The sequence below is a fragment of the Astyanax mexicanus genome, chromosome 16 (genome assembly GCF_023375975.1).
Source record: "Astyanax mexicanus isolate ESR-SI-001 chromosome 16, AstMex3_surface, whole genome shotgun sequence".
In the NCBI taxonomy this organism is placed as follows: Eukaryota; Metazoa; Chordata; class Actinopteri; order Characiformes; family Acestrorhamphidae; genus Astyanax; species Astyanax mexicanus.
In genome coordinates, this window is record NC_064423.1 from 40,541,402 (window position 1) to 40,568,963 (window position 27,562).

The window sequence follows — 27,562 nt, forward strand, 5'->3', positions numbered from 1 at the left end:
TGTTGATGTGGCCGGGTCTCTGAAGCTCCACGTCACTCGGATCCTGAGCTGAATCAGAGCCGGAGAGGAGAGCGCAGACCCGGGCAGGAGAGGAGCGCCGACCCGCTGAACAGGTACTGGAACCCGCGTTCAGCTCTGAATCTTTAAAACAGCGCGGTAACGCAGTTTTAATGCTTTATTTCACACCGTTCGCAGCGCGCTGACTGACCGCGGCCACGGAGCACAGCTAACGCTCTACATCCACGTAGACGCCACCACCACCAGCAGCTAATGCTAATGCTAACCTAGCTAACTATTTAGCTAGCTAAGTTACCAACAAATATCATATTGTTTTTATTCCCTGCGTACTAGAAAATGTTGTTCGTGCTAAAAACGTCTAAACTAATTGTTATTAATTGAGAATAGCACCAGTGCTAATGTTTATCGATGTTAGTTAGCTTATGCTTTAATACGGCTAAGCTAGTGCAAACTAGCTAGTTAGCTTAACTAGGAAAAGCTATGCTAAGCTAAGCTAACCAATGTAACAGCAAGCTAGTAAAACTAATGCAGTTTTAAATTTGCTCTGTTAGCTAGTTAGAAATATGTTAGCTAATATGCTGACAAATAGGTGTTTAGGCATTTGCAGTATGTGTAAGCTCATATCTCAATTAAAAAAAAGCTCTAGCAAGTGTATCACATTTGATATGTTAAATTTTTGGACCACTAGCTATAACCTAATTAGATTAAGTAATACTAGTGCATGTTTTTTATTGTTGATGATTATGGCTTACAGCCAATGAAAACCCAAAAATTTGTGTCTCAGAAAATCAGAATATTATATGAGATCAATTGATACTTTTGGGAGTGTGATAAGTCCTGCTGGAAAATAAAATCTGCATCTCCATAAAAGTTGTCAGTAGCAGAGGGAAGCTGTAAGATATGAAGTGCTGTAAGATTTTGTGGGAAAACAAAACTGCACTGACTTTAGACTTGATAATAAAACACAGTGGATCAACACCAGCAGATGACATGTCTCTCCATAAAACCATCACTGATTGGTGGAAACTTCACACTAGACCTCGAGCAGTTTGGACTGTGTGTCTCTCCACTCTTCCTCCAGACTCTGATCCCTTGATTTACTTTAAATGAAATGTAAAATTTACTGATGATCAGTGATAGTTTGAAGAGACATGTCATAATTTATAGGTTTAAATGTATAATTTAAATGGTGCTATATGTTTACAAATAAAAACATGAAATTGTTTTGTAAAAACTAAATGTTGTAATCGAGAATTGCTCATATATTTCAAGAATCAAGATTTCTTTTTGTACAACCAGCCCTACGCTATCTACATCATTAACTAGCTAGATAAATAATTGATAGCCTTAAATTATAGTTCATTAACAAGAAATAAGTACAAATATGGATACAAGGTGCAAATAAACTTTAAGAACAGGACAGAAATATAGCCCTTTTAAATAAATAAATAAATAGATACTGTAACTTGAAGGATAATTTTAAGACAACTGAACTGAAATTATTTGTCAACTGGAGAAAGAAGGTAATTGTGGTTGATTGTAATACAGTATTGACTAATGGCTATAAGAATAATATTATAAATTAGTATTAAACTTGTGTGTTACTTGTACAGTAGAGCCTTTGAGAAATATCTCTTTGAATACTTAAATTTTGAGCATTTTAATACCATTTATAGTGTATATGGAACAATTTAAAGTATTTTGTTAAGTAAAAGAAGCCGTGTTAAAGTTGTTGGCGTATCTCTTTTTATGATCTATTGTTTACATTCTTATTCGTTTTTCTTCTAGTGAAGTCTGATTTCTTCATATATTGTCATTTTTTGGGGGAATATTATGTTTATACCGGTTTGCTTTGTTGTTATTCACTCGTGTTGTTGCTCTTGTTGCAGGAAAAAACGTAGCCCCAGTCATTGCCTGGTGTCTCCGGAAGGGGGATAGGATCTGTCTGGCACCATGACAGCAGCGGAGAATGTGTGTTATACCCTCATCAATGTAACCAACGACTCAGAACCCCCCTCAGAAGTCAGCCTTAAAGCTGATTTAGGTAATCAAAAAACCTGTTTTGTGCTTTCTTTATTTCTGTGAATAAGTGTATAAACAATGACAAATGCACCTCATATGAATTCACCTTTTATATAAACAATTTAATGTTTTTAAAGAATAATAGCTTAAATCTAAAATTATTAAGCCATTAGCTTACGCCCACTGGCTCTCTAATATGCACTAGCAGGAGTGTGACCTATTGTGTTCCAAATGACGTGACTGCCTGAGATTTTAGAATAAACTGACAATGCACGTTGTAATTTTTTTGTTTCTGTTACAAAAAAAACAGAAAAGGGGGAGATAAAAGCCAAAACAGAGGCTTTGAAGAAGGTCATCATCATGATCCTGAATGGTGAGAAGCTGCCAGGCCTCTTAATGACCATCATCAGATTTGTGCTCCCTCTGCAAGACCACACCATTAAAAAGCTTCTACTGGTCTTCTGGGAGATTGTGCCCAAAACCACACCTGATGGGAAACTGCTGCAGGAGATGATTCTGGTCTGTGATGCCTACAGGAAGGTAACCATCAGTTATCAGCAAATCAATTCGTTTTCAGTACTTTTCTTATGGGTTGATGTTAGGCCTGTAATAATGTTTACATTATTGAGTTATTGTACATATACGAGCATGAAATTCTTAATTATGGTTGGGAATCACAGGACATATCACGGTTCTGAAGTCCTGAAATGTGCTGATTTGTTTGTTCAGGACCTGCAGCATCCCAACGAGTTCATCCGTGGCTCCACCCTGCGCTTCCTGTGTAAGCTGAAGGAGTCTGAGCTGCTGGAGCCGCTGATGCCGGCCATCCGTGCCTGTCTGGAACATCGCCACAGCTACGTCCGCCGCAACGCCGTCCTCGCCATCTACACCATCTACAGGTGGGTACACAAAATACCTCATCGGGTTATTGATTGACTTACTGAGTCACTGACTTATTGACTGACTTACTGTCTTACTTACAATCTCAGTGACAATGACTTATTGAGTGACTTATTGACCAACCTTTTTTCCTGACTTATTGAGTGGCTTACTAACGGACCCTCACTTAGTGACATAATGACTTACTGACTGATTTTGTGACTGACTGACTTTGACTGACTGACTGTCTTACTTAGTGACGTAAGGACTTACTGACTGACTTACTGACCTAGTAGTTTATTGATTTAGTGACTGACTGACTTACTGACTGGCTTACTGACTGACTTACTTAGTGACATAAGGACGTACTGACTTACTGACATAGTGGTTTACGGATTTAATGACTGACTGGCTTACTGACTGACTGACTGACTGTCTTAGTGACATAAGGACGTACTGACTTACTGACATAGTGGTTTATGGATTTAGTGACTGACTGATCTAGTGACTGACTTACTGACTTATTTTCTGACTGACTGACTTACTGATTCAGTTCTTACTTATTGACAAAGGCCTATTGACTGACTTACTGACTGACTTAGTAACTGACTGACTGTCTTACTTAGTGACATAATGACTTACTGACTGACTTACTGACTTAGTGGTTTATGGTTTTAGTGACTGACTGACTTAGTGACTTACTTACTGACTCATTGACTGACTGACTGACTTACTGGCTTACTGATTGAGTGGCTTACTGACAGACTCTCACTTAGTGACATAAGGACTTACTGACGTAGTGATTTATTGATTTAGTTATTGACTTACTGATTCATTGATTTAATGACTTACTGATTGAGTGGCTTACTGACGGACTCTCACTTAGTAACTTTATGACTTACTGAATGTCTTACTTATTGACTGACTTATTGACTTTTTTTAGTAACTAACTGACTGTCTTACTGAGTGATATAATGACTTACCGACTGACTTACTGACCCACTGACTGACTTGTTGACTTACTAACTGATTTATTGATTGACAGACTGAATCCCTCTGGGATCAATAAAGTAAGTCTCAGTATTTGTGGTTAAATAAGTAGTTTGTGTGGGTTCTAGGTTCAGACAACCACACTGGTCTAGCTCATCCCAAATCACCCGTCTCAGTTGGATTTAAGTCACCTTTTTTTCTTTTCTTTTTTTTTTTTTTAAATATAATGTTTTCTATATAATTCCATGTGTCCCTTAATTGTTTTATGCCTTTATTATTAATTTACGATGTAGAAAATACATTAAATAAGGAAATAAAGAAAAACACTGAATGAGAAGGTGTGTTCACACGTTTAACTGGTACTGTAGGTATATATCTCTAGGATGCTAAAAACTTAAAATTAATAGCTATTGTTTTTAATAACTGGTCAGACTGTCAAACCTGTATACATTTTAATAATAATTGCAGCTCCTAGGGTTCTAGAGTATTACTATAGAGTATTAATCATTATATAAAAAAGAAATCAAGTAAAATTTAAACGCAAAAGATTAAATTAGCAATAAATAGCCAGTGCAGACCACTCAAGATATGTGGGAAAAGAACATAAAGTGATATTTTAATTTAGTATTCACTGATTCTTTTGCTGTATAAAACAGCCAGCATCATTAATCCGAGCGTTTGCACTGTGTTCACTGTTCGTCGGGTTTCCTGACGCTGATTTATTCGATATATTTTCTCCTGATTCAGGAACTTCGAGAATTTGATCCCAGACGCCCCAGAGTTGATTCATGATTTTCTGGTAAATGAAAAAGATGCAAGCTGCAAGAGAAACGCGTTTATGATGCTGATCCACGCTGACCAGGTACAAAGCGCTGCACCCCAGAGTAACAATACGCATTAGTTACAGTTTTCACTGCAAAACAGAATCGCTGATAAAAACAGTCTGATTTTATTGATTCCTGCCTCTTTTTGCCTTTTCAGGACAGAGCCCTGGATTACCTCAGCACCTGCATCGATCAGGTCCACACTTTCGGAGACATTCTGCAGCTTGTTATTGTGGAGCTAATCTATAAGGTGAGAAAAGGAGTTAATTAAGCAATAATATGTTTTATAATATAATATGTTATATTATAATGTGAGTCAATGGCACTGATATTGTGTTATTGTGATTATACCACTGTTCCATTATATTTTGGATTAGCTTTAGTGTTGTTTGTATTTACTACAGGAATAAGTAAAATAAAGTTAATAATGTCGGTATAATTCATGTTGGCAGTGTTTCACTTGTAGCATCAGTCAGAGCACCATTATTATGCTGTATTGGCACCTTTAAAACATCTCAGTCTATCACAATGTCAAAACTAATTTAACTGTGCCTCAGTTTCTTTTGTGTCTTTTAGTTTAAGTCTTGTTTATCTTTGTATATCAACAATGTTTGTTGGTTAAAAATAATTGTGATGAATGATATTGTCGTTTAAGACCACATTATATGCTTCTGATATTACAGTACAAAAAGAGTAAACTTGTAATTATTCAAAAGTTACATTTGGCTTCAATACAAAAGTTTAAATATCCCGACTAACTTACTGACTTACTTAATTACTGACTGACTTGATTTGTGACTTTATTAATTACTGACTGATTTACTGGCTGATTTAGTGACAAACTGACTTACTAACCTAATTTGTGACTGATTTATTGACTTGATTAGTGATTTACTGACTGACTGACTTACTTTCTAATTTAATTTGTGACTTTAATTACTTACTGACTTGATTAGTGACTTAATAACTTACAGAAGGAATTACCGACGAACTGACTTAATTAGCAACTTAATTAGTGAAATGACTTGATTTATGACTTAATTACATACCGGAGGACTTACTGACGAACTGACTTACTGACTTGATTAGTGACTTAATTACTTACCAAAGGACTTACTGACATACTGACTTACTGAAAACTGACTTACTGAAAAACTGACTTGATTATTCACTGATTTGATTAGTGACTTAATTACTTACCGAAGGACTTACTGACATACTGACTGACTGAAACACTGACTGACTGAAACACTGACTTACTGAAGAACGGACTTACTGAAGAACGGACTTACTGAAGAACGGACTTACTGAAGAACGGACTTACTGAAGAACGGACTTAATTACTTACTGACTTGATTAGTGACTTAATTACTTACCGAAGGACTTACTAACTAACTTGCTGATTAACTGATTTAGTGACTTTATTACTGACATAATTAGTGACTTAATTACCTACTGACTTGACTAGTGACTTAATTACTTACAAAAGGACTTACTGACTTAATTAATGCCTTGATTAGTGACTAAATTACTTACTGAAAGACTTACTGACAGACTGATTAGTGACTTAATTAGTGACTTTTTTTTCCCCTCCTCCTCCTCCTGAATATCGTGAATCCCTAAGTATGTGTTCCTAATGTTTTAATATGTAGGTGTGCCATGCAAACCCGTCTGAGAGAGCACGCTTCATCCGGTGCATCTACAACCTGCTGCAGTCCTCCAGCCCAGCGGTGAAGTACGAGGCTGCAGGAACCCTGGTTACCCTTTCCAGTGCTCCCACTGCCATCAAGGTACTGCAGGCTTTTCCCATTTAATCATTAATGATCGTTTAATACATCACCTCACGTTTGTACGTTTTAAAATCTTCCATGTATCTGTGTTTCCAGGCTGCAGCTCAGTGCTACATTGATCTGATTATTAAAGAGAGCGATAACAACGTAAAGCTGATAGTTCTGGACCGGCTGATCGAGCTGAAGGAACACCCCACCCACGAGCGCGTTCTGCAGGTAAAGACATGGTATCACATGATATCACATAGATGCATTGTGACGCTCATTGCTATCTTACACACTGCGAAGAGTCTATTTTCACACCTACCACCTGAATCATTTAAATAGCAACAGAGGTTCTGAATATATCTACACTGATGGGTGTGGTGGTCTGGAAATGAGGTGTGTTCAGGTACATTTCTGGAGTATTGCTATCTATATCTTGGCAACGGAAAACACAGGTGCACGACTTACTGAATACAACCTAGACAGAAATCAACAGGCAGATGTTCATTGCTATCTTGGCAGTGAATTGTCAACGCAACAAATTTACAAGATGAGGAGACACTCGTGAACAAGCAGGTCAGAAGCGTTGGACTTGTGCAGGTAGCTGCGCCATTTAATATAGATTTAATTGTAAAATGATCACAATACAATGTTATCCTGATACAATATCACGATATGATATTGTCATGATTAAATATCACAATACAATACCATCATGATGCACCAATATTATGATGATGCAATATTATTATGCTACAACATTATCTTCATACAATATTATCAGGTGGCTGCGCAGTTAAAATAGCAATCCACCAAAGGCAGAGGGCACCTGGCTCTTAAATGATTGATTGGTTTATTTCACATTAAGCCCAAAATTAACCACACCCATAATTAATCAGGAGAATTAATTAATTCTTCATGTGTTTCAAGCTGCTCAAGGTGTACTTTTCCCATCGTTACGATAGCAAAGACACACTGACACGCCCTTAATCAAGCTGCCTGGTGCATGGTTCCATAGAATCTTCACCTAACCCCAACTCTAAGCCTAATTTCAACCATGACATTAAAATAAAACCTAAATTAAACCTAAAATTTAACCCAAACTTTTATCTAAACTTTCAAAATATAAAAATACTAAAGTTACTTAATATGTAAATACTTAAAGTTGGGAGTAGAGGTACATTTTAATAGATAATCATTACTTTCACCTTAGGGTTAGTTAAGCATCTATGTATGTTCTTCTGTGGTCCATCCAAATAAAGTGTTATAGTAAATGGGATTAGATTACATTAGATTAGATACTTTATTTTCCCCTAGGAAAAATTAGAAATACAGATAGACTAACTCTCTTTTTTTTTTGTTAAATGCTGTGGTTTAATCTCAGGATCTGGTGATGGATATCCTGAGAGTTCTGACCACCCCGGATCTGGAGGTCCGTAAGAAGACGCTGCAGCTGGCTCTGGACCTGGTATCGTCCCGTAACGTGGAGGAGGTTGGTAATTGTGTGCTGCGTTGCTTAAATTAGGCTAAACATACATACTACAGTTTTACTGCTGCTGTAGTCCTTCACGTCATTTAATCAAGCCATACACAAACGTCTGTAACTTCTGTTACTAGGCAAGCTATTTATGTACCCTATCTGATGCAAACACAACCAGAGTTGCTGTTAAACATGTGAATGAGCCACATGGAGATCAACTTGTGGGCAGTGTGCCAAGTCCTGCTAGAAAATGAAATCTGCATCTCCATAAAAGTTGTCAGTGCAGTTTTGTTTTCCCGCAAAATCTTACAGCACTTCATGCTTCCCTCTGCTACTGACAACTTTTATGGAGATGTGGATTTGATTTCATTTTCCAGCAGGACATGACACACTGCCCACACTGCCAAAAGTACCAATTGGTCTTATTATATAATATTCTAATTTTCTGATACACTGATTTTTGGGTTTTCATTGGCTGTAAGCTTCATAATCATCAACAATAAAATAAATAAACACTTAAAAAAGATCACTCTGTGTTTAATACATCTATATATAATACAGTATAAGTTTCACATTTTCAACTGAATTATTGAAATAAAGTAACTTTTCAGTTATATTAAATTTTTTTGGGATGCACATGTACATGTAAAATTGTAAACATTTATCACGACGGGCCTTATTAGAGATTAACTGAAATAAAAATGCAGCTTTTTATTAATTTCACAACTTTTGTTCACCATTGTATGAACATATTTTTCCTGTTTTTTGATTGTAATTCAGTTACAAAGCTAGAGTTTATTGATTTTTTTATTAAACCTAGATTTTTTTTTTTTTAATTTGAGATCAATATAACTTAAATAATTTTTTGTCACTTTACAGTGAAATACATGTATAAACATGATGATTCTCTATGTTTTCTGCAGTTGGTGATCGTGCTGAAGAAGGAAGTGATCAAGACCAATAACGTGACGGAGCACGAGGACACGGATAAATACAGACAGCTGCTGGTTCGCACTCTGCACTCCTGCAGCGTTCGATTCCCCGACATGGCTGCTAATGTCATTCCTGTGGTGAGTTTTAACCTTTTGATTAGGGCTGGTAATCGGTTAAAAAAAACTTACTGATTAGCCACATGAATTATTACTTTAACGCACAGAATAACATGCAAGAGGGAGTGCTCTATAACACACGAGAGGGAGTTCAAATATTACATGTTATAACACAAACCCCGAGTGTATTATTGCGATTATACCACAGTTCCATTACGTCCAGAACGATCATGTACGTGTTTTTCTCAGATGTCCTCTGGATAAAAAATTACAGGCTGAATTATCTACTGTTTTTCTCTGAACTCCATAGTCCTCCGGTAATTTTATTCCCGTCCGGACACACATCTCTGAGTTTCGTCTCCTCGCCTTTAATAAAATAGCTGGTTGTCCACTGCCGCGCACTGCAATTACACTTTGGGCACGCGTTTCCACAGAGATCTACGTAATAAAAACACAACAGCGAGTGGAAATGGAGGAGCTACTGAACGCGATGTCATGTGACCGAGAAAAAAACCTAAAAACTCACTGATCCTCCTGTTTTTTCAATTGCAGTCCGGATGCAGGATTTTTATCACTGAGTAGAAGTGTGAGATATTTTTCACAGAAAATAATCCCGTCCAGATAGGGCTAATGGCGTAGCCTGTGCGAGTGTCCTATGCCGCTGTGAGCGTTTATGTTTGTGCGTTATAAACTGGCCTTTAAGTTTTTCTTCCTCTTGTTTTTGATGTTGACTGTGTATTATAGTGGATTAAAGGTATGTGTAAATTAATATGTTGTGGTGTGTTTGTGTGATATCTCAGCTGATGGAGTTCCTGAGCGATACGAATGAAGCAGCAGCAGCTGATGTGTTGGAGTTTGTGCGGGAGGCCATCCAGAGATTTGACAACCTCAGGCCACTCATTATCGAGAAGATGCTGGAGGTCTTCCACGCCATCAAGACCGTGAAGTAAAGATTTTAATAATGCATGATCAATACTGCTCTCACCTGTAATAATACTGAAATATTTCACTTTGATACAGTGTATAATAGTTGAGGTAGAGCTTGAATAACAGTATACATTTACTGTGCCCTATTATTGGCCGTACCCCTGATATCGGCCGTACCCCTATTATCGGCCATACCCTTATTATCAGCCGTACCCCTATAATAGGTACCCCTATAATAGGTACCCCTATAATAGGTACCCCTATTATCGGCCATACCCTTATTATCAGCCGTACCGTCATAAAAGGTACACCCTATTATCGGCCGTACCCCTATTACCGGCCATACCCTTATCAGCCGTACCCCTATAATAGGTACCCCTATTATCGGCCAGTGCCCCTATTATCGACCATACCCTTATCAGCTGTACCCCTATAATAGGTACCCCTATTATCGGCCGTAACCCTATTATCGACCACAACCTTATTATCAGCCGTACCCCTATAATAGGTACCCCTGTTATCGGCCAGTGCCCCTATTAACGGCCAGCACCACCTATTGCGCAGTTTCCTTTCTCTTTCCCGTCATAAAACATTGTTTTAGTTTCCCTAACATTGCTGTAAATATGTGCATTGAAATCTTTGAAGCATGCACCGTGCTTCTGTAGCACCATGGCTATTTTTTACTTGATTTTAATGTTCTACACTACTAAGGATGCCTAAATTGAAGTGAACAAGGGTGGCGCCATGTTTTCCTGACAGAATCAGAGTATGTATGCCCACACAGGACAAATGCAATGTCATTATGCACCACTGGAAGCGCTAAGCTATGTCTCCAATAGGCAGCGCAGACAAAGACGCGGTCCCACAAATAAATAAGCCCAGCGATTCAAAAATACACATTATTACACACATTATCAACCACCAGTATCATGTTAAGAGTTGTTGTTAATAAAATATATGCTCAGGTGTACATATTTTTTCAGTTAATTCTGGGAATTTTAGGCAAAATGTAAGGTGGCCGATAATAGGGACCCAACAATGTAATTCCACACGTCTTGCTGTTGGGGGAAGCGCCTAAGTCACCAAAACTGTAATTCTTAAAAAATCTTTTTTTTTTTTTTTTTTTTCTTCAATGTCAAACAAGTTCTGGTTATTAATCTACACACATTTATCTCCTGAAATCTGTTCCACACTTTCCAACCTTTAAACCTCTGCAGCAATACTGGCAGCCAATCTCTAGATATTGCATTGAACACATGGACTCAACTTCTTTGGTCGACCCTGTCAATCTAGCAATCTTCTTAAAGCTTAGGCCAGTTTTATGTACAGCAGCAATACTTTGTTTCTCACATCATCAGAGAGTTCTTTGCCATGAGGTGGCATTGCTGACTTGTTTATAAAAATGTGAGGGGTCTCCTCACTTATGTGAGAGACTCTTTCCATCGGTCTGTGTGTCTGTCTAGCTATCTAATCCTACTTTACCTTATTTAATAATCTATAACAGGTGCTATATTTGCAGAATTGTTAGCCGTAGCTGTTCGTATTGATTGTTATATAACTGAATTTGTGTTAGTAGTTAATCTTCTGGTTTGTTCCTGCTGTAGAATTTACAGAGGAGCTCTGTGGATTCTGGGAGAATACTGCAGCACCAAAGACGACATTCAGAGCGTGATGACGGAAGTGCGCCGGTCGCTCGGAGAGGTAAGCTCGTTCTATATAATCGGTTTATGATCGGTTTCTGAGTATGTCTAAGAATCCAGTGAGAACAGTGATAATATTTCAGTACATACTTACATTTTTTATTAGTGGTGTCAGTTAATCACAACAATATTCTGTGATTAACTTGCAGTTAATCACACTTGTTCTTGTTCTTAAGACACGTCAAGTTTTTGGTGGATATTTAAATGTAAATAAAAGAGTGAATGTAAGAAATGTAAAGGGTAATTATATCTATATTAATTGTGTTAATTAAAATACTATTATATACTTGATATACATGTTTTAGGGGTGATAAGGTCAGCGTGGGGCACTGGAACAAAGAATGCCTGATAAATTGGACAGAAGAAACTTTTTTTTTTTTTTTTTTTTACTTTATTCTAAACATTTTAGCTTGGTTGTAAGGATTTCTGAATTAGAAATTAATTTTCTGATTATAAAAGAGCGTTTTCACCACCTGTAGTTGTGAAAGCTTCTATGATCTGGATCAGTTGATGAGTTTTGTTATTTGGAGTAAGATGCGTTTCTCATTACATTACATTACATTACATTACATTACATTACATTTGGCAGACGCTTTTGTCCAAAGCGACTTACAATAGTCAAGTAAAATAAGTTTAAAGGAAAAACATCTTTGGATAGGGATAAAAGGAGGTCAAAGGGGAATAATAGGATAGAGGAGTGAAGGAGGGGAAGAAGGAAATGAGGTTAGAAGTAGTTAGTGTGTTAGAGGTGTTAGGAGAGTAAGTGCTCTTTGAAGAGCTCTGTCTTCAGGAGTTTATTAAAGATAGTGAGAGATTCTCCTGATCTGGTAGTAGAAGGTAGTTAGTTAGAGGTGTTAGGAGAGTAGGTGCTCTTTGAAGAGCTCTGTCTTCAGGAGTTTATTAAAGATAGTGAGAGATTCTCCTGATCTGGTAGTAGAAGGTAGTTAGTTAGAGGTGTTAGGAGAGTAGGTGCTCTTTGAAGAGCTCTGTCTTCAGGAGTTTATTAAAGATAGTGAGAGATTCTCCTGATCTGGTAGTAGAAGGTAGTTAGTTAGAGGTGTTAGGAGAGTAGGTGCTCTTTGAAGAGCTCTGTCTTCAGGAGTTTATTAAAGATAGCGAGAGATTCTCCTGATCTGGTAGTAGAAGGTAGTTTGTTCCACCATTGGGGAACTCTGTATGAGAACAGTCTGGATTGCTTTGTGTGAGTTTTTGGCAAAGCGAGGCGATTTCTCCCTCTGTTTGGTTTAGTTTCACACGGGTATAAAAACCTAAACGCACCAAAATGTGCACAAATAAACCACACAAGCACATCGTCTCCTCTGATTGGTCAGAGCTGTCTGGCGCGGAACAAGAAAGTAAATATAGTGAGAGAGTAGATTCTGTGTTTCAGTGTGTTTATCTGTATATCTGTGCAGTGTGAAGCTGCTTTAACACACAGCACTGAAAATCTGCAGCTGTGCTTTTTTTTTTTATATATATTTTACAGCTTTTCTTGAATCTTGAATCTTAATTATTACACAAAAAAGTGAACCATTTCCTACAAATTTAGCAAAAAAAAAGAAAAGATAATAAATACAAAATCCTTCAAACACTATTATTTAAAACCGTTTTGTCCTAACCTTTTGTTAGTTTTGTTAATTGTAACGTCTTTAACTTTCATGGCTATAAGCTAGGGCTGCAACGATTAGTCGATATAATCGACAATGTTGATTATTTAAATTTGTCGACTACAAATTTAATTGTCGAATAATCGTTCATTTGTAACAGTATCACATTACACAAAGTGCTGGGGACAAAAAAAAAAGCAATAGGAGACTAAGTTTGTGTCTCCAAAAGTGCCCAAACACAACAGATTACATATTAAATCACTAAATATCAGTTATTTCCATGTTTAAACAATGTTCGGATATTTAAATGCCATTTGAATCTCATGTTCTGCTGTTTCTATCGTTTTTAGAGATGGCAGAAATAATCGTTGACTAATCGAAAAAATAATCGTCAGATTAGTCGACTACCAAAATAATCATTAGTTGCAGCCCTACTATAAGCTCAACTAAACACAGCACATTGGGCTCCGGACCATAAAAAGCCCCAAAACTGCCCTAACCACTGCCCTAACCATCTAACCAAAGACACATCCATTAATGAAGATAGAGTCAGTGGTGTTATCAATTAGCAGAGGCCATTAGGACTCTTATAAAGCCCACTGTATAATTAAAGCACATTTCAATAATGAACTTGTGAGATTGACATTTCACCTGGATATCATGGTGTCGTGGTGTGAGGACATCCCACATGTCCCACTAGGAAACTTTGCACAGTGATTTAGCAGCTCCTCAACGGCATCAGATTTTACTCAGTAATTAGCAGAGCTGTAACAAGGCCCGGCTTCAGTCCGCGTAGGTACCCTTCCAACCACTCAAGCTAATTTGAAGATGTGCTACCGGTGGTTTCCATACTTCGCTGCCCAGTCCACTCGACCGTGGACGGGTTGGACAGGAGCCGCACGAGGGAGAAGGTTTGCAGAGTTTTTCCCCCAAGGCTGAGTAACTTTGTCCTTTGACCTGAGTTCTCTCTGCTCTCCTCTTCCACCCATCAAAATGTGCATGCTGATTTCCAGCCGCAGCTGCGCTTTTAAACACAGTGTTTTTAATGGGAAGTGCGGCACAGATGTGAGCAGTGAACACTGCACAGACTGAGCTCTTAGTGTCTAAACAACATGGAGCAGCAGCAGAGACATTCTCTCAATGAGCTTCAAGAGGTGGCCACCTGAAATGAAATGGTTTGCCAACAGTCTTGAAGGAAGGAAGGAAGGAGTTCCCAGAGGTGTTTATTAGCACTTGTTGCTCCTTTGTCTTCTTCACTCTGTGCTCCAGCTCACCTCAAACCTCAAATCTGGATTGGGTTCAGGTCCGGTGACTGTGGAGGTTCAGCTCACGTTTTTATTAAGTACATAAAACTCCACATGTGTTCATTCATAGTTTTGATGACTTCAGTGTGAATCTACAATGTAAACAGTCATGAAAATAAAGAAAACGCATTGAAAAAGAGAAGGTGTGTCCAAACTTTTGGCCTGTACTGTATGAATAATATTATGTAGTCTATATTTAATATTGATGGCTGTCCTGTTTCTCGTACTACAGAGTATCAGTAAGTAACTGAGCTGAGTTTTCCTGTTTCCTGTGTTTCCTGTGTTGCAGATTCCCATAGTGGAGAACGAGATAAAGAAGGAGGCCGGAGAGGTGAAGCCTGAGGAGGAGGTCAGTGCAGCACCAGCCCAGAAACTGGTCACAGAGATGGGTACCTACGTCACTCAGAGCGCCCTCAGCTCCTCCAGACCCTCCAAGAAAGAGGAGGACAGGTACAGCTTCCTAAAATACACGGCTACACGTCTACATCCTGACTAAGATTAAATACAGAGAGTCACCCCCAGTCCCTAATGACCCACTTTACTTCCTGTAGTCCTCGTACGCGTGTTCCTGTGAGGACCGTCAGGCTTTAGGATGCCCTATTTCTCTCGTTCTGACGATGTAAAGGGGGTTCACGAGCTTCCCGTTCCATTTTATAGCAGCTGTAACCAATTAATCATAATTATAATGAGATTTTATAGATGTACAGCTCTGGAAAATATAAAGAGATCACTTCAGTTTCTGAATCAGTTTCCCTGATTTTGCTATTTATAGGTTTATGTTTGAGTAAAATGAACATTGTTGTTTTATTCTATAAACTACAGACAACATTTCTCCCAAATTACAAATAAAAATTATTTGCAGAAAATATCCCAAATAATGCAAAGAAAACAAGTTCATATTCATAAAGTAGTTTTAAGAGTTCAGAAATCAATATTTGGTGGAATAAACCTGTTTTTTTTTTAATCACAGTTTTTTTTCATGCATCTTGGCATCATGTTCTCCTCCACCAGTCTTACACACTGCTTTTGGATAACTTTATGCTGCTTTACTCCTGGTGCAAAAATTCAAGCAGTTCAGTTTGGTGGTTTGATGGTTTGTGATCATCCATCTTCCTCTTGATTATATTCCAGAGGTTTTTAATTTGGTTAAATCAAAGAAACTCATCATTTTTAAGTGCTCTCTTATTTTTATTTTCCAGAACTCCATATATTGGGAGCTCTTCCAATGAAATACATTACATACATATTGTATTTTTTGGACTTGAAGGCACACCGGATTATTAAGCGCACCTGATTATATCAGGTTTTCTCAGTCTAGCGCTATCGGGAGGCATTTACTAGCGAAAAGCAGTGCGGTTAGCGGCTAATGCTAATGCTGCTGCACCCAGCCTTAGTGCTGGAGAAACTTGAAAACTGAAAACTCCCCCTCATACATAATATTAGCAATCTAAGCTTACTGTAAATAAACAGAAGTGCTCCAATCACACAAATAAACAGTTTTCAGGAAACTCTGAAGATTTCAGAAATCTGTGTTTTGAGTTTATTCTCTGTATTATTTGACGCATTTCTTTGTTCTGTGTCCTGCAGGCCTCCACTGAGGGGCTTCCTCATGGACGGAGATTTCTACGTTGCTGCATCTCTGGCAACCACACTCACTAAAGTAGCCCTGCGCTACGTAGCTATCGTTCAGGATAAAAGGAAGCAAAACGTGAGAACTTTGACCTGTTACATCTCTATCAGACTGTCTTATAACTGTGTTCTAATGCAGGTTTTAATATTTTGTGATATATGTTTTTTTTGTTCTTCAGTCGTTTGTGGCAGAGGCTATGCTGATCATGGCCACCGTGCTCCATTTGGGAAAGTCCTCTCTGCCGAAGAAGCCGATCACAGACGACGACGTGGACCGCATCTCGCTGTGTCTGAAGGTGCTGTCCGAGTGTTCGCCTCTGATGAACGACATCTTCAACAAGGAGTGCCGCCGGTCCCTGTCCCACATGCTCGCCGTACGCCTGGAGGAGGAGAAGCTCTCTCAGAAGGTCCGAACACAGTTTTTATTGGGTTTATAATCTTCGTTTGTGGTTGTTTAGTCTGTAATGGTGTTTTAAGTGACTCCGGTGTGAATGGAGCTATATGGAGCTATCCCCTAATTTTATTAGCCACGTTTCCGTTTCTTCAAACTGAGACACTGTCGCTGTGCTGAATACTCCCAACATCTTTCTAAGTTGGAATGTACAAAAAAAATATGCAGCAACACTTATATAACATTTTTTTCCATTTTTTTAATAATTCACTGATTGGTGGAAACTTCACACTAGACCTCGAGCAGTTTGGACTGTGTGTCTCTCCACTCTTCCTCCAGACTCTGCTCCCTTGATTTCCTTTAAATGAAATGTAAAATGTACTGATGATCAGTGATGGTTTGGAGAGTCATGTCTGTCATCTGCTGGTGTTGATCCACTGTGTTTTATTATCAAGTCTAAAGTCAGTGCAGTTTTGTTTTCCCACAAAATCTTACAGCACTTCATATCTTACAGCTTCCCTCTGCTGATAACAACTTTTATGGAGATGTGGATTTCATTTTCCAGCAGGATTTGGCACACTGCCCACACTGCCCCAAAAATACCAATTGGTCTTATTATATAATATAAAAATTTTCTGAGACGCTGATTTTTGGGTTTTCATTGTCTGAAAGCTTCATAATCATCAACAATAAAATAAATAAAAGCTCTCTGTGTTTAATACATCTATATAATGTAATATGAGTTTCACATTTTTAACTGAATTACTGAAATAAAGTAACTTCAGTGATATTCTAATTTTTTGAGATGCAGTAGTAGATACTATAGATCTAAATCTAGTCTGCCAGACTTAGTAAACCACCCTACACTGATATTATGTAGGAAAACACCAGCATATTAAAAAAAGAAATCATAATTTAAATTATGATAAATAACAGAATTGTTGACTTTTTTCACTGTTAGGAAAATATGCATTTTTAAATAGGAATATAATTTATATGTCCATGTAGTAATTTTGTATGTTTAAATACCATTGTTTTAATAATAATAATTAAAAATAAATATAAAAAACAAACAAAATGGACAATTTATTTTTTTATTTTTTTTATACTGCGTTTCCAAAGTATCGGATCGGCAGATGCTCAAAATCAGACGACTCAGATCGGGACATCCCTAGTCTAAAGCTGATAAGAGTTATTGAATGTGTTTTGTGTTTCCAGTTCTCAGTTTTAGCTCTGATTTGATCCACAGAAAGAGTCGGAGAAGCGTAACGTGACGGTGCAGGCGGACGACCCCATCTCCTTCATGCAGCTGACGGCTAAGAACGAGATGACCTCTAAAGAGGACCAGTTCCAGCTCAGCCTGCTGGCAGCCATGGGGAACACGCAGAGGAAGGAGGCAGCCGACCCGCTCGCCTCCAAACTCAACAAGGTACCAGAGCAGCAGGTTCTGGAGGAAGAGCTTTCAGAACAGGGTCTGAGAGCAGGGAGGTGTAATGTGAGGTGTTGGGCCAGCAGATGGCGCTGTGCTTCAGTTTACAGTGGATTAAAATCTTCTTGTTGTTAGGCCTAGATGGATATACACAATACACACCTTAAATTTAGTGTTTTTCCATTATTTAAAACAAATTTACAACTTCTCTAAAAAATTGTTTGTTTTATATTTTACATTCTACAAAGTAGCACCTCTTGGCTGCATTTTCTCAGTCAGCTTTATGAGGTAGAGTCACCTGGAATTCAGGCTTTCAGTTAACAGCTGTGCTGCTGAACTCATCAAGAGTTAATTACTTGAATTTAAAAATGATGAGTTTCTTTGATTTTAGCAAATTGAAAATGGGTGATCACAAGCCATGAAACCAAGCTAAACTGCTTGAATTTTTGCACCAGGAGTAAAGCAGCATAAAGTTATCCAAAAGCAGTGTGTAAGACTGGTGGAGGAGAACATGATGCCAAGATGCATGAAAAAAAAACTGTGATTAAAAACCAGAAAGTTCTGCATCTTTTTTGTTATTGCAGCCATTTCTCATATTTGTTATTTTCTGCAAATAAATGCTCTAAATGACAATATTAATATTTTTATTTGGAAAAATGTTGTCTGTAGTTTATAGCAGTGTTTCTCAACCAGGGTGCCGCGGCACCCTGGGGTGCCGTCTGGCTTCATCGGGGGTGCCGTCAAAATATTGCGCCTCACGTGCATATTTCCTTTCCAGAGTCAGCTCGTGTCGGGGTGTGTCCCAATTCACAGGCAGCATACTCTGAAGGATGCGACCCACAGAGGCGGTGTATTACTGCGCAGCTGTGACGCAATCTGTCTTCTAATACAGACTCAGAAGGATGCAGCCCCTAAATTGGGACACACTGTAGAGTTTTTGTCCCCCACGCGATGTACGCGCTATTTTATTTCATATTTCGCCAGCAACACCCCTCGTTCTCACCTGAAGTACTGCGCCAGCACCCCCCAAACCCCCCCCCTTCTCAACTGAAGTACTGCGCCAGCACCCCCCCCAACCCCCCCCCCCCCTCCCCCCCCGTAAACTGGGGTGCCGTGACTTCTCGCATATATTTAAAGGGTGTCGTGATATAAAAAAGGTTGAGAAACGCTGGTTTATAGAATAAAACAACAATGCTCATTTTATTCAAACATTTGACACAAAACTGATTCAGAAACTAAAGTGGTCTCTTCATTTTTTCCAGAGCTGTGTATATATGTATATGTTCTAATTTTGGTTATGGATGTTAGACAGTACTCAACAGGATTATCCAGCAGACTTCGTCTGAGGGAGGGATCTGTATCTATTGTCTGTAGAGAGTCAGCAGATGAGGGAGATGTAGAGATCTGTGCCTTTATTGCAGTTTAGCATCAAGTCGCTTTTTCTAAGCTAAAATTAACGTGTGGTAAAAGCTAATTTTTAAGATGGGGTGTGGTCAGCAACAGCTTATTTGCATAAAAGTGACCAAGCCCTTAAACAGCTCATACTGAAAGGGTTTTGTATAGAACATAGACCTATTCTAACCTAGTATAAAAATAGTAAAAATAATAATATCCTCTTTAATATCAGGATTTTATGTGTTTTGCTGGGTTTTTCTGCAGGTGACGCAGCTGACGGGTTTCTCAGACCCGGTCTACGCCGAGGCCTACGTCCACGTCAACCAGTACGACATTGTCCTGGATGTGCTGGTAGTCAATCAAACCAGTGACACTCTACAGAACTGCACTTTGGAACTGGCCACACTGGGTACATATTTATTACATAATTTTTTTTATTAGTTTATCTTTTTCTATATATATTCTGTCACAGTAATAAGCCATGTATTGAACTATCATCATAATTCGTATATTTTCAACTGATTTACACTCTAATCTAACTATTACTGCGTCACATGCAGCTTGTTTCTTATTTGTATTTATTTTATTTATTTTTATTTATTTATTATTACGTTTTGTTTTTTTATTTTCCTTCTTGTTCTTAATTTCTTATCATTCTTAACATTTTACTTTACTTTTACTGTTATCTTTTTACTTATTTTATATTTTAGAATTTTTTTCAATTTTTGTGTGTCAATTTGTTTTGTTATTTTAGAAATTTGTTTTACATATATATTTTATTTATATATATTAAATTTGTATTTAAAATTAATATTTCTTTTCTTTTTTTTTTTTTTTTCTTTTTTTTATATATTATTTCAAATTTGTTATTAAATGTTTTCAATCCCTTTGATGTTATGAATGCTCGGCAGCATTGTAAATGAGGGTTACCCTGAGTGAAAATAAAGGTTGATTGATTAATTGATTTGTAAATGGATCTAGTTTTAAGTAAACTGGTGTTTTTATATTTTTAGGTGATCTTAAACTGGTGGAGAAGCCGTCTCCTCTCACTCTGGCTCCACACGACTTCGCCAACATCAAAGCCAACGTCAAAGTGGCCTCTACAGAGAACGGCATCATATTTGGGAATATCGGTACGTGTATTAGATGTTAGCCAACATTCTGTTAGTATTATTTTTATTATTGGTGTTACACTCATTAATAAAGTAATGCACCACAAGAGGGCGTAACAGTGCTTTCCTCACCTTCTGCATCATAAAATACAAAAAGTGATAACTTTTCTGACCCAGCGTATTTAATTAATAGCAGACATGAGTAGTCTCATTCATTTTGAACATCTCTGCTGGATTTTCTCAGTCAGCTTTATGAGGTAGAGTCACCTGGAATTCGGGCTTTCAGTTAACAGCTGTGCTGAACTCATCAAGAGTTAATTACTTGAATTTCTTGTCTCTTAATAAAGTGTTTGAGAGCATCAGTTAAAGTAAAGTAGTGAAGAGGTAGAGTTACAGGTATACAGTGAATAGTGAATATTTATAGTAATGTTCTAATCCAGATTAGGGGTGGGCAATATCATATCGTATACAATATATCGTTACACAGAAATATCATGATATTAAAAATCCATATCGTGATAATAGGGCTGTTCTGTCTTAAAAGTAGTCTATTATTTACTGTGAAGCTTTAGGTGTATTTATTGTATAATATAAGTTTTAGTTTGCAGTTTATATGCATGCACTAAATGTTCTGCAATATTATTTGCTGCATTATATTATTTTATGCTATATTATTTATTTGACCACATTATGATTATACTGTTATACTATTATACTATATTTCTGAAATGAATGAATTATTTTAGTTTTCCTATATCGCCAAGTATATCGTTATCGCAGAAATACCCTGAAATATCGTGATATTATTTTAGAGCCATATCGCCCACCCCTAATCCAGATTATGAGAAGCAAGAAGTACTCAACTAAATAAAAAATAAAAATTACTTGAAGAATAAAAAAACAATAAACCCCAAGTGCAGTAACTGGAAAAAATATCAGAACCATTATAATGATGGAACTGGCTCTCATCAGGCCCGCCCCAGGAGGGATGGAATAGTAAGAGTTCATCAGAGTTAACAGCTCCTAAATTTAAGAGTTAAGAGCACCTAAATGCTTTTTTACAGAGTATATTTGGTTTGTTTAACACTTAAGTTACTACATGATTTCTTATGTGTTCCTTCATAGACTGAATCACTTTACTATTCATTTACTGAATGTAGGAATTAAAACACTGAATGAGAAGGCGTGTCCAAACTTTTGACTGCTATACTCGAATCTTCTTCTTGGTTTTTTTATGTTTTTGATCAGAAAGTGTATTAATGCATGTTCATTGTTTAATACTGATATTATTATGGGATGGTTTGCAGTGTATGACGTGTCGGGAGCAGCCAGCGACAGGAACTGCGTGGTCCTCAGTGATATTCACATCGACATCATGGACTACATTCAGCCCGCCTCCTGCACAGACGCCGAGTTCAGACAGATGTGGGCGGAGTTCGAGTGGGAAAACAAGGTACCAAACAGGCTGTACACTCTCGAGACAAAACGGTTATTAGGGGTCTAATATGGCATCGCATGCAAAGTTTCGTATTTTTACGATCAAGTGTTTTAAAGTTATAGATCCTTTTTTTTTATTTTATTACATATTTTGAGCAAAAGGCAAGTTTGCAAAAAAATAGATTTTGAATATTATGAAGGTTTGCACAAAATCAACATAGGCGGAGCCTAATAGTTCTATCGACATTTCATGCTTGCAAAAATGTACCTGCGTGTTTTAACGTTTTGCGTGTATACATTTATTTCTCACAAGCGCAAATGAGAAACTCGCAAACAAAAAAATAGAATCGTGTGCACACTAATCTAAATATCGCTCCCAAGCTTAATTTTTCATTTTCCAGGGAGATATCGGCCAATGGCATTTGCTGACCCCGCCCCCAAACTGTCAAAACCACACTTGCCGCCGCAGATAATGCACATAGTGTGCGAAGACAATTGTGTAGTTGAGGGGAAAAACACCCTAGAAGAAGAGAAATGAAGCTCTTTCATATTTTGATATATATTTTTTTTTATTGCCCACATGATTTCCTTTTTTTTTTTTTTTTGCTCACGAGTTTCACATTTGCGCTCGCGAGAAGTAAATTAATACATGCAAAACACTAAAACGCGCATTTAATATTTTTTACCTGGTATTTTTGTGCCCCCGACTTTCGACATTGATGTGACACCATAGTTCAAGCATGAAATGTTGATAGAACTATTAGGCTCCGCCTACTTTGTTCTTTGTTAGTTTGCAATAATATTCAAAATTTACTTTTTGCAAACCTGTCTATTGCTCAAAATTAAAAAAAAAAATGTTTCCAAAAGATTTTGTGGTAAAAAAAAAAACATGAAGTTATGTTCATGTATGCCAATAGGGGGCGATATTAATGATGCAGGATTCTTTGCAGCCATACATTTTATAAAGTTGATATTTGGTTCACAGGATCTATTGGTCCCTAACCTACAAGTGATCTTAAATGAAAGGAAGCTATCAGCCAATCAATTTTAGCTGTTTTTTGACAAGCTAAACGTTTGTGCTTGTAGTTGTACACTATATGTAAATAGGTGCATTCTTTTCTAATCTTATTAATGATTTTATTACTGCACTGCACCTGTCAGATCTCTAATTCTTTAAGCCTTTCTTTAATTGTTCATGAATATGGCTTACAGCCAATGAAAATCCAAACATCAATATTTTAGGAAATGTGACTTTTTTGGGTACTTTTGGCAGTGTGGGCAGTGTGCCATGTCCTGCTGGAAAATGAAATCCTGATCACTGATTGGTGGAAACTTCACACTAGACCTCGAGCAGTTTGGACTGTGTGTCTCTCCTCTCTTCCTCCAGACTCTGCTCCCTTGATTTCCTTTAAATGAAATGTAAAATGTACTGATGATCAGTGATGGTTTGGAGAGTCATGTCTGTCATCTGCTGGTGTTGATCCACTGTGTTTTATTATCAAGTCTAAAGTCAGTGCAGTTTTGTTTTCCCACAAAATCTTACAGCACTTCATATCTTACAGCTTCCCTCTGCTACTGACAACTTTTATGGAGATGCGGATTTCATTTTCCAGCAGGACTTGGCACACTGCCCACGCTGCCTAAATCGACAATGTTGGCTATATTTATCTTAAATATTAAGGCTGTGATGCCCATTTCTATGTTACCAACTTTGCTCTCCTCTCCTCTTCAATGAAGGTTACAGTTAACACCAACATCTCAGACCTGAACGAGTATCTTCTGCACATCCTCGGCTCCACCAACATGAAGTGCTTAACTCCTGAGAAGGTAATATGCTAATATTAGCTATAGCTACACTTAAAGCTTGTTAAATCGTACTAACAGAAACATGGTGGTTAATGAGGTTCTGGATTGTGTTTAAACCCTCAGGCTCTCTCTGGGATCTGTGGTTTCATGGCTGCTAATCTGTACGCTCGCTCTATCTTCGGGGAGGACGCCCTGGCAAACGTCAGCATTGAGAAACCCATCCACCTGGGTCCAGACGCTCCAGTCAACGGCCACATCCGCATCCGGGCAAAGAGCCAGGTAAATCACTCACCAAAAAAATGTTAATTTAACTGCACAGATCTTCTCCAGAACATCCCAAAAATTCTTAATGGGGTTCAGTTCTTACAGTGCCTTGCAAAACTTTTTAAACATTTGCCACATTTCTGACTTAAAACATAGATATGAAATTGTAATTTTTTGTGTGAAGAATCAACAAGTGGGACACAATGTTTAAGGCATGTTTAAGAGAGCATCACAGAGGACCTCTCCTGGAGCACCAACTCAGCGTCACTGGCCAGGAAGGCAAACCAGCGTCTCTACTTTCTCCGCAAGCTGAGAAGAGCTGGAGCCCCCACCCCCATCATGACCACCTTCTACAGAGGGGCCATCGAGAGCATACTGACCAGCTGTTTCACCGTGTGGTACGGGGCCTGCACAGCATCCTGCCGCAGGACCCTCCAGCGCATCGTGAGAGCAGCTGAGAAGATTGTTGGCACCTCTCTCCCCTCCCTTCAGGACTTGTACAGCTCCCGCCTCACACGGAAAGCCCTCCGTCTGGCAGGAGATCCCTCTCACCCACTACACAGCTTCTTCAGCCTGCTGCCATCAGGGAGGAGACTGCGGAGTCTCGGGGCGAGGACAGCCCCATCCATCAGGCTGTGAGGATGCTGAACTCTCTTCCTGCTCTACCCCCCATCCCAATCCTGCCCCCAGCACACACTCACTCAGCATCCTGACCCCCCCACTAATACAGTACTGAAACTCTGCACTACAATACACAAAGTACTGGTCCCTTCCAAACGGACTTGCACTACACAACACCTGCACTACTGATATACTTGCACTGTCTATACGCACTTTAATTCCACTTAAACTGTGAACTTTAAGGACTTACGCACCCATTCACTTTACCAGCCTTAAGCTATATACCATATACCGTATTTGCACTACTGTTATTTACTATTTTTACTGTCATTCCATCTCAATCACCATCAATATTGCACTATTGTCTTACGTATGTTTATTGTGTCTTGCTGTATTGAACATATAGTGTCTCCCACTCTTTTATATTATAATTATATATCTATTTTTACTTATTTACTTATATTTATATATCTATTCCTCCCCCACACCACTGCACCTTGTTTTTGTCTCATGTATGTCTATTTGTGTCCCTGCTGTATTGTACACATAGTGTCTCCCATTCTCCTTTATTATATCTATTATCTGTACTTGCTGTAAAATTGGGAAGGAGAGTAACGTAATTTCAATTCTCTGTATGTCCTGTACATATGCAGTATTGACAATAAAACTACTTGACTTGACTTGACTTGATCATGAAGACCAAGGAACAAACCGGTCAGCTCCGAGATACTGCTGTGGAGAAGTTTAAACCTGGATTTGGATACAAAATGTTTTTCCAAGCTTTAAACATCTCAGGGAGCACCATGCAAGCGATCATATTGAAATGGAAGGAGTATCAGGTCACTGCAAATCTACTAAACAAGACCCGGCCGTCCCTCTAAACTTTCAGCTCAAACAAAGAGAAGACTGTTAAGAGACGCAGCCAAGAGGCCCATGATCACTCTGGATGAACTGCAGAGATCTACAGCTGTGGTGGGAGACACTGTTGACAGGACAACAGGACAAAATCTGTTGTACGCTACACAAATGTGGCCTTTATGGAAACGTGGAAAGAAGAACGCCAAAATCTACAGTGGAACGCTTCACAATTAAACGTATCCAGGTGTTCGAATGGCAGAAAGTCAATGTCCAGACCTGAATCTAATGAAGAATCTCTGGAAAAAGCTGAAAAAAAAAACAGCTGTTCATCACAAACCAACGCTCTCCATCCAACCTCACTTTGCAAGGAAGAATGTGCAAAACTGATAGAGACAAACCCCAAGCTGCAAAACTTGCAGCTGTGATCACAGCAAAAGGTGGCGCTACAGGGTATTAACGCAAGGGGGCTAAATAATATTGCACGCCCTACTTTTCAGTTTTCTATTTCTAAAAAAGGTTTAAAATATCCAATACATTTCGTTCCACTTCACGAATGTGTCCCACATGTTGTTGATTCCTCACAAAAATTACAGTTTCATATCTTTATGTTTGAAGCCTGAAATGTGGCAAAAGGTTGAAAAGTTCAAGGAGGCAAGGCACTGTATGTGTGAATTCTACCGGTCAGGTTGAAAGGAGCAGTAAATATACTCCTATGAATAACAGAGTATAAGGAAGCTGAGTAGCACAGCTAACTGAGGCTGTGGTTAGCGCTCACCCTTGGATAAAATATAAAAAAATCTAGGCTTACTGTAATTAAATGGAAGCACTTTACTCACCCAGATAGATAGATAGATAGATAGATAGATAGATAGATAGATAGATAGATAGATAGATAGATAGATAGATAGATAGATAGATAGATAGATAGATAGATAGATAGATAGATAGATAGATAGATAGATAGATAGATAGATAGATAGATAGATAGATAGATAGATAGATAGATAGATAGATAGATAGATAGATAGATAGATAGATAGATAGATAGATAGATAGATACTTTATTGATCCCCGGGGGGAAATTCTTGGCATCCAGCAGCAGGTTACACAATACACAAAGTTAAAAAAGATAAAATATAAAGATACATATAAATACAATCAAATAAGAAATAGAATATACAGTGTAAATGTACAGTCTTCGTGTGTGTGTGTGTGTAATGGAGATGGAGAATGGAGGTAGTGCAGTTGAACACAATAGACAGTGAACACCAGTTGATGTGCATAATGTGAGGATAACTGATGTCAGGCAAACAGAAAGTGCAAATACACAGTTATATAATAATTTAAATTAAATTAAGCAGTGCAAAAGATACGTAAACAGTAGATGAATTAACTAGTGAATGAACTACTAAATAAATTATTATTTACTAAATAAATAAACAGTTTACAGGAGAGAAATCTGTGTAGATTAACATCCAGCACTCGTTTGACTTTAAAAAAAATGTTTTTTTTTTTTTTTTTTTTTTTTTAAGAATTAGTTTTGTTTACTTGGGCATTTCCCCCAGCTTTCCCATTAGAAGGGAAACATGGCGACACCCTTGCTCACTTTGATGTAGCATCCTTAATAGTGTCGCTTAATGCGCCTTAAAATCCAGTGCACCTTATATATGAAAATAGACCATAATATTCTAATATTTTCTTATTCTTATTCTCCTCAGGGTATGGCGTTGAGTTTGGGTGACAAGATCAACCTCTCCCAGAAGAAAACCATCTCCTAAAGCTTTAGGCTGACCTGGGCTCTGCACCTGAGTGAGGATTCACCTGGAAGCTCTGTGTGTGGTTCTCTTTATCTCCTGTGTCCTCTGTCTCTTGTCTCCTGTCTGTCCTGTCTCCACTGAGTCGCCCGTTTTACTGGGTAATCCTGTGAAATATGCGTGAGAGGATTATTCAGCGTTTCTACAACACGGCTCTTCTTAAACACTCTGAGAGGATCGTCTCCTCGTTAATCTGTATTCTGTTTCAATAAACCTTTACTCCACATCACA

The 27,562-nt window shown here is 38.1% G+C and overlaps 1 protein-coding gene across 1 annotated transcript; it reads left to right on the forward strand.

The window, feature by feature from the left end:
• Nucleotides 1-27,562, forward strand: copb1 (COPI coat complex subunit beta 1). Its single transcript, XM_049465388.1, has 22 exons — nucleotides 1-113; nucleotides 1,908-2,062; nucleotides 2,351-2,580; nucleotides 2,770-2,939; nucleotides 4,657-4,771; nucleotides 4,891-4,983; nucleotides 6,386-6,523; nucleotides 6,620-6,739; nucleotides 7,893-8,000; nucleotides 8,912-9,058; nucleotides 9,838-9,983; nucleotides 11,569-11,665; nucleotides 14,865-15,025; nucleotides 16,163-16,283; nucleotides 16,384-16,611; nucleotides 17,845-18,024; nucleotides 19,684-19,828; nucleotides 20,433-20,552; nucleotides 21,839-21,984; nucleotides 23,706-23,795; nucleotides 23,898-24,053; nucleotides 27,236-27,562. The coding sequence occupies exons 2-22, from the start codon at nucleotides 1,972-1,974 to the stop codon at nucleotides 27,293-27,295; spliced, it is 2,862 nt and encodes a 953-aa protein (XP_049321345.1). The 5' UTR covers nucleotides 1-113; nucleotides 1,908-1,971; the 3' UTR covers nucleotides 27,296-27,562.